The following is an 8,657-nucleotide window of genomic DNA, read 5'->3' on the forward strand; positions in this document are numbered from 1 at the left end:
CGCTCAAAAGTAGCAGATTTCAAGTTGGCAAATAAAAGCTAAGTTGCTGTGGGGCAACAAAGTATCCGATACGATTCAGACTCAAGATCGACATGTTCTTGTTTGCTAGTGGGGCAATTTTGAAATTTCGTTGTTGTTGCTTCGCTACAAATACATATCTTTGTAAACATTTCGATTTGTAAGAAAGTTAGAAGGTCATACAATAACTTGAAGGTAGTAAATAATGGCACGGGTTGGAATTTATTTTGTTCTTAAAATATTAGTAAAGAAATTGTATAATTAGGAGCACATTTTCAAGCAGATATTTTTTCTAATTTAGATTTCAAAAGCTAGGAAGACTGAACAACCTATGAGGTATTCTTTGACATGAAAAGTAGATGGTGCCAATTAATCTATGGTTGTACATATGCTAATGCTTCTCACCTCGTTTTTTGCTAACTTGGGTTGTAACAACAACACTTATTGCCTAAAGGTATGCCACACTTCCAAATAATATACAAATATATGCAAAGCTGCATGTGCAAAAATTTCATATAAACTCAAGTACCACATAACAAAACTTACTAAAGTAATAGTTGGCGGCACACAAGAAGTTAAATCAAATCAAGTTAGGGAACTTTTTATTCCTTTTAAACGATATCTTTTTGACATGATAGTAAATACTTTTATAGTGTTCTGACAATCGCTACGGAAAATTTTTGTCGCTAAAATTCTCTAAATGAAAAGCAGTGGGGCCTAAAAGTATACAACATGGAAAAGTAACACATGCAAGAAGTCTGTTCCTTTGAACTTCGGACAATATCACTAAATAATTATTAAAATCTATACATATTCAAAAATTTCGTTGTTTACTTCCATTTTTTTTTACAAATATAAGGTATTATGCTTTCACCGCTGTTTGTTTTTGCTTGCACATGCAAATCAGCTGATCGTTTGACACTTTTCATGAACTTACAGGAAAAAAAACTCCGGACTAAATCCTGTAACTTCTGACTAGGAACAGTTGCTCAGTTACTCTCTCAAATGTGTTCCCACTTACAGGTTTTATGTCAATAGGAACGACTTCCTGTAAGTTCTGACTAAATCCTGTAAACCGGACTGCTATTGGAACAGACTAAATATGTAATCAGCAAACTCTGACAGTATGGGGAATGTAACTAGATTTTGCGTGTTGTTAGGAGCGCCTGCTAATCTTTTGTAGATTTTTGGCGATCAAAATTAGCGATAGCAAATATTGGAATCCGGCTGCTTATATCATTTTGAACTTCTTTCGGATTTCCAGAAGCAGTACTGAGTTCCTCTCCTTCTAAAATTCTCAAATTATTCGCCCTATCGTTGATAACATGTTTTCCATCGTTGGTCCCTGCTCCTACGGAGTGGTAATACGCACCTCTTACCAGGCCGTCATCTTTACTTAATAACAATTTAGATAACCGTGGTCTTGTTGTATTTACAAAATAACCTTCTTTGACATCCGAGAATCCAAAAGTAAATGCCATTAAGTGAGTGCATCTTTTTCATAACTAAAAAAAATAGATTTGGCTATATCCCAAAAACTATTCTAATTTATTATGGCTGCGTTTCTTTATACATTCCGGATAATCCCATTTCACAGCCGGAATAAACAGAATGTGTTTGAAATATACGTTAACATATCATCAGGAACGTTCTAAAGAATAAGTAAACAAAAAAATTTATTCCAAACGTTCAGAATGAATAAAGAAATGCAGCCTATATTTTACAGAGGAAGTGTTGTTCAAGTACCTAATCTTAATTTGTATCTCACTTTGATTTACAAGAAAAAAATCTTAATAGTTTTTGACACTTTGGATCAGCGGTCGGCATTCTAACACATTCAAACGATCCAAAACTAAGACTTTGTGCGTTAAATACACTGCTCAGTTGCCGCTCTTCGTATACGTGTGAAACATGCATTTGCTCAGAGAGCGCTTAGTGAGCTAGGGCCTACTGCTTTAGATACCAGAAGTAACAACAAAATACACGTAAATGTTTGATATGCCTTGGTCTAAACTATTTTTGTTTTACCGACTTCAAAAAATGGATTAAGTTAGCAATTCGTCGGATGTTTTTTTTTATGTATATTACCCCATAACTTTGGGCCACGTTAACCGGTTTCTATAATTATTTTTTTTTACGGAAAGGTGGTACCTGTTAAGACCGAAGTTGGTTTAAAATAAATAGTATTATTTTATTTAATATATATAAACTCTAAATTAACGCGGTTTTATTTCCAATAGAAAAACATCGAATGAAAATTTTTAGCAATTCGTTGAGGTGTGAACAAAATACAATTAAAGAATTATGTTTTTAAATTACAAGAGTGGCTACAGTAGCTCAGAGGTGGTCCGCATACTAATTTCGTTTAGATCCGATCATTGGATCATAAAAAAATTTACGGTGCTCTTAACATTTTATATGAGAATTGACGTCGTTTTTTAAAAATTATTTGTTTTGCAAACTCTTCTTTCGGCTTAGAATTGCAAAAATCATTTTATGTGACCTGTGACCTTGAGTATTTTTTTCTTGCATATTTGTAAGAATTAGTGTTTTTTTTTGTATCTGACGCTTATAAAAATCAAAAAGGGTAAAAACACATTTTAAACATAAAGCTACAAAACATAAGTAGGCACCCACAAGCATATGTATTTATGTATAAATATTTATATACATTAGAGCAGGCCATTGTTTTTTTTTTTTGAGTATGCGCTTATAGCATAGGAGGATTCTACGTGTCATTCTTAGGGAATTTGCCGAAGATCCCGTGGGTCTAAAATCAACTTGCAGTTTGCCACATTGCAAAAATAGATTTCGAATAAAATGTGAAAATTTTCACTGTTGCCGCCTCTGGTGGAAGTTTTAAGAAAAAGATAAGTGCAGAAATTGATTCCTGATATAAAAAAAAACCTTACAGCATGTTCTTGTACAAAATTTAAGCACTTCTATACGACAATACAGTAAATCCTAAGAAACCAATTTAGCGAACTCCAAGTTGATTTTAGGCCCATGTTTTCTGCGGCAAATTCACTTAGAATTACATGTAAAATTCTTCTCTGCTATACGCCATTGTCGAAAAAATTTGTCCCATACAAATTGACCCGCCCTAATGTAGATACTATATTTAAAGTGTATGTATAATGTTTTGTGTTCGTATTAAAGATGTCGTCCCATTTCTCACAGATTTATTATATTAGCAGATATGCTAATGAATGCATGTAAAACAATATCAATAAAAGTAAAAGTTCGTTAGTAAAACATAAAAATTACATTTATAGCATTGAAAGCTTTTATTTGCAGGCGCTTATACTATTGCATGTAAGTACATACATCTAAATAGGTTTGCCGCCTTAATGTGCGCTTTGTGGTCAGTGTGACCTAAATTTAACAACCAAAATTTTATGATTACCCAAGGGATTGCGCTAAAGGATTAGTATATTCATACATGAAAACGCACACATACACACGCTTGCGTATGCTAATAAAATATGTAGTATGAAAACTATCAGCATAAAATTTATTTTACATAAAATTTTGTGTTGACACAGTGAAATAGAAATGGAAATGTTGCCTAAAAATCGCATAAAGTGATGATGCTGGAAAGTCGTAAAATGTGACGAAAGAAATTACCTACTTGTTTGCATAACTTCAATGCAATGGTTTTACACAAAAGTAAAACAAAAGAAACATTTTAAATGTCCATTGCTGGCTACGAACGGGACGCTTTTAAGAAGTCGTCGCAGCAAGACGCAGCTATAACGTCCGCAATGCGGCTGTAAAATGTGACAACTAGCGGATTGGGGCTGCGTTTTTGTGTGTGTATGCATATTTTGGTGTGTGTGTGTGTGTGTGTGTATGTGTGTGTGTGCGCTAGTCTTATGCAAATTTTAAAGGGCATTTGAAAGGGAACTTTTCAGCGACTATCAAACTGGGTTTCTTTCTAACTACAGTTGATTAGAATCATGCTAATTTGTGGCGCAAGGACAAATTTGTAAGTGTTTATATTAGTGCGAATGGCAACATTGCAAATCGGTGGTAAATTAGAAATTACGCAAATTTGTGGCGACTATTGAAAAAAAAAGATAAATTGAACGTAGAAAAGGCTGGCAAAGTTTTTAATTCAGTGCTTGGGTATAAATCCATCCTTGTCTTGCTGACTTTTTGGCGAGAGGTGCAGTGGCTAACGGACATACTAGTAAAGCTTGTCGGTAAGGTGGCATTTATCACAGACCTTACCTGCACCAGGAGATACCTACAGTTTTACGCCGCTTCGGAACGGCAAATGGTTTTTATGAGAAGATTTTTCGTGACAGAAATACACTCGGAGGCCGGACCAGGGATTGTACCGAGGTCGAAAGGTAGCACGCACATCTAACCACTCAGGCACAAAGGCTGCATTATAAATTTCTCGAATTTTTTAATATGAAAATTTTTATAAACCACTCATTTGGATTTCTCCAAAATAATCGATAATTGAAGTGAATGCCGCAGCATATGATGGTTCCATAAAAAATTTTACTGTCAAAGAGAAATAATGAAAAGAAGAACTTTCAATTACGTAAATAATTGCATGAAATACGAGGAATTAAATATCAGCTTAAATGACGGTATCATATCAAGCTCAAGTGGCCACTAGTAATTTTAATTGCTTCCTTAAGCTCTTGGCACGATGGCGGGGCAGCATTTATAAAATTATTTGGATCGATTTAGCTGTGTTCTTGGTAATCTATTATTCCTTCGGCATAGTATATCGTTTTGTGATGGGACCAGAACAACAACGGTAAAATGAGAACTACATAATGACATACATAAATATAAAACGAGAAATATAGGAATACTGAAATAATATTAAATTTTCAGCATCTTTCAGCTCCTCGTCCACTACTGCCACAGCTCGAGTACGCTCATTCCGCTCTCGTTTGTGCTCGGCTTCTATATAGCTGTCGTCATGCAACGCTGGTGGACTCAATACATCACCGTTCCGTGGCCCGATCCCCTCGCCGTTTATGTGAGCACACTCTTTGTGGGCCAAGATGAACGTGGCCGCATAATGCGTCGCACCGTAATGCGCTATGTCTGTCTCTGTCTCACCATGATATTTACAATGGTGGCGCCAAGTGTAAAGAAACGTTTTCCAACAATGCAATCACTAGTGGATGCCGGTCTGCTGACGGACAATGAGAAGGATGTATTAATCGCTATGGATGAAAAATCTCCGAAGCATCGCAAGCACTGGGTGCCGCTCGTGTGGGCCGCCAGTATTGTGTCGCGAGCACGCAAGGAGGGACGCATACGCGATGATGTTGCACTCAAGACTATTTTCGATCAACTGGATGGATTTCGCAATAAGTGTGCCGTTATATTACACTTTGATTCGGTGCCAATACCATTGGTTTATACACAAGTGGTAACACTGGCTGTGTACTCATACTTTTTGGCGGCATTAATCGGTCAACAGTGGGTACCGAAGGTCGCCGATGCTGATGGTCACTTCCATTGGGTAGACTATTATGTACCAATTTTTACAACGCTGCAATTCTTCTTTTACATGGGTTGGCTGAAAGTGGCGGAATCACTCATGAATCCATTTGGTGATGATGATGATGATTTTGAGGTGGATATGAAAATTTTGGGAATTGCATTAATCTGATATTTTTTTTTTTTTGTACCATTTTAGGTAAATTGGATGATTGATCGAAATTTACAAGTTTCCTACTTCATTGTCGATGAAATGCATCACGAACATCCGGAATTAGTGAAAGATCAGTATTGGGATGAAGTATTGCCGGAGGGGCTGCCGTATCCGGGGCATTTTCATAAAGCTACAACTGATTTCGCAGGTGTCGGAAAGGTAACAGAAAACATGTCACACGGTAGTGTATGCCTAGACGTGATTCTTTATATGTCGGGCCTTACTAAAGTATATCCGCAGTCGCTGCTGAAAAGTAACGCTTTGTGTGAGCACCTAAAGTTGAGCATTGCGCTCTTCGCAGCCAGAGTTAATGTTATTATGAAACTTTTTTTCATAAATTTGTGAATTTGAGTAAGAGCGATAAATGCTCAGCAGCCTTCGGTGGGATGCGATATTTGTTCAGGGATACTTTCTAAATGATAGAGAAACTTTATTTCTAAGCTGAAGTCAGTGTCGAACCTCCAAGTATACTTATGCTATGAAAAAGCTTCTCACAGAAGGTAACCATTGGGGGTCATGTGTTAAATATCGTCGAAAATACCACCATTAAAATCTTTTTTTTCTTGGGGTCCAATTTTTGTTTCCAAGAATTGGGGTGGTTTAGGTTGGGAAGCTCTTTTATAATAGTACATTTGGAGGCCAAACATGCCCATTGTGATTCCAAAAAAATTTACCCATACCTACCCCCACATGTCCTTATAGCATGTTGATTTTCTATCCAATCCTCAGGAAGAAAGGGTCGTAGAACAATTTCTCCGTATTAACAATATGGCTTGGGAGCTGGTAAAAATTTACTTTTTGCAAACGAAGAGATTGTAGGAATCCTTGGCACTCCTGAACGCAAATCGATTTAATCGTTAGTGACCCCATGGACTTTGTCCGCTTCGCCGCCAAGTTAGTTGAATATTCTACGTAGCCTCCCGAAAACAATGGAAAAATCCAGTTCCAGTGTTCATTTTAAAAAACGCTTCGCAGTGCCCTGCTTGATCTAAAGCATACTGTTTGGACACTTTCCAACGTGTGTAATGTATTTCGATCGTGAACATTTTGTCTATGGCAGATTTGTATAAAGGCCTAGTTAGTGGAGCCACAATCTAGCAATAACCACAATCACAACTGTAAACGATATTGGTAGCATACCATAGGCATCTATATAGCTTTGCTTTTTCGCCGCAATCATAAGCAGCTCTGAAATACGTGACGATTCACAAGCTCGCGACATAGCCTGTTACCGGAATGGTTTTGAAGAGATATATATTTATGCAGTCATCACATTAGAGAGACATAAACGTCCTATTTCACCTACACACAAAGGCAAAGAAAAGTTTGGAGTGGCGCCGCTTAAACTCCATCTCTGTCGTCCGTGATTGAGGACCCACACGGGTCGGTTAGCGAATGGTTTACACACGATATTCAGACTGCATTGAAGGCCTTCAGTCGGGTCGCAGCATCTATGTTTCATAAGCATTTAAGTAACAACGCCAGAAATATTAGCTTACCTTGATAATCTTGTAAATGGGGTTTTTGGTAACCATGCATATGTAGTATATTGAATCGATGCCGATGTTGAAAGGATAATACCTGGCTACAAACAGTGACATTCAGAGATTTATATTCTGCTCTAATAAAGAGAGGGAAATAAAAAATAAGGCAATTCGTTAGTAAACAATTTATTCAACCTTTATTCTGTATTGCAGTCGGATGGCGCAGCTCACTTTGTATGGAAGCGGCGCGATAATATGGCCACCAATTCAAGCCTTCACAGCAGCATTTCGCGTTTCAACTCTGCACTGAAACGTCTAGTTAGCAAAGAAGATACAGAAACCACTGTCAGTCATTTACGTCCTTCCAGCAGCTCAGGTACATCTGGCGAGCAAAAAAATCAGCTTTCAACATCCTTTCACGAAAGGCTTGTAGTCACAAATATATATTCTGCTGCCGCACGTCTAGCGCACACGTCTGACCGCACGGGTGTTGTAGAATCGAAAAGCTCCCAACTACCAGTTGATCAGGCGCGCTCACTTTCAAGTAATGCCAAATCAATCACCTACGCGCACGAACAGCCAGAGGGTGAAAGGAAAAAAGATGATTTTGATTTGCTGCGCGAGGAGCGTGAGCGCCAGCGCTTGGAGCGTCAACGTCAACGTATTATGCAAAATGTTTATACTGCGACCAGCGCCACGGCTGAGCAGTTGCCTGCATTGATCGCTTCGGGTTTGAATTTAACCACCCCACCAACTATTTCGGTGTCTCCACAAAATCTGGAGCAGCAGCAGAGCACCCATCGCACTGATACACTGAGTATCAAGAGTAGCGGTAGTGCAATTCGTAGCAAGGCAGCATCAAATATTGAGACGAAGAATGAGAGGGACGATGAAGACAAGCAAGAAAAATAAAATACATCGACTTGTGTGGAATTTATATTTTAGTTCGAATTGTTATATATTTATGAACTTAAAAAACTCTTTTATGCTTAAATATGTATTTATATATTTTATGAAATAAATACACACGTTATTTGTATTTATATTTGCGTTTGAATTGTTCAAACCAGGAAAGTATACCGGTCCCTTCGGTTCAGCGGTTTGAACTATTTGTGGAAAATTTCGGTTCGATTAATGGATCAGTTGATTAGTAGAAAGAAGCGGTTGAAATAAATAAAGGAAAACCGGTTAGGTCTCTGGTTAGCACATCCCACTGGACAACCCACGGCGTATACGCAATTTCATTTGAAGTGGCAATTTGATCACGTTGAATGCAATATAGCAATAATTGGTTAATTAACAAGCAATAAAGTTAATTGCTTTGTTTCTATTGTTATGCAACATAACAACAACTACCTAGTGTGACATTCACTTTTACTGCGTGTCATATTAGTAATAATTATAAACATACATACATATATGTACATACATATACGTAGCAGGCAGATGCTGCTGGTGCTGTTGGC

At 37.4% G+C, this 8,657-nt stretch overlaps 1 protein-coding gene across 1 annotated transcript; it reads left to right on the plus strand.

Moving 5' to 3' along the window:
* The first annotated feature begins 4,616 nt into the window (after positions 1-4,616).
* On the plus strand, positions 4,617-8,103 carry LOC108379486 (bestrophin-4-like). Its single transcript, XM_017635841.1, has 4 exons — positions 4,617-4,795; positions 4,876-5,629; positions 5,693-5,866; positions 7,405-8,103. The coding sequence occupies exons 1-4, from the start codon at positions 4,617-4,619 to the stop codon at positions 8,101-8,103; spliced, it is 1,806 nt and encodes a 601-aa protein (XP_017491330.1).
* The last annotated feature ends 554 nt before the right edge of the window (positions 8,104-8,657 follow it).

This window comes from Rhagoletis zephyria, unplaced genomic scaffold, assembly GCF_001687245.7.
Source record: "Rhagoletis zephyria isolate East Lansing unplaced genomic scaffold, Rhagoletis_zephyria_1.1 Rzeph_scaffold_16516, whole genome shotgun sequence".
In the NCBI taxonomy this organism is placed as follows: Eukaryota; Metazoa; Arthropoda; class Insecta; order Diptera; family Tephritidae; genus Rhagoletis; species Rhagoletis zephyria.

Coding starts and splice junctions, on each gene's coding strand:
- LOC108379486 (XM_017635841.1), top strand. CDS start 4,617: ATGACGGTATCATATCAAGCTCAAGTGGCCACTAGTAATTTTAATTGC. Junction 4,796..4,875: donor ATGGGACCAGAACAACAACG/GTAAAATGAGAA, acceptor TTAAATTTTCAG/CATCTTTCAGCTCCTCGTCC. Junction 5,867..7,404: donor ATTTCGCAGGTGTCGGAAAG/GTAACAGAAAAC, acceptor TCTGTATTGCAG/TCGGATGGCGCAGCTCACTT.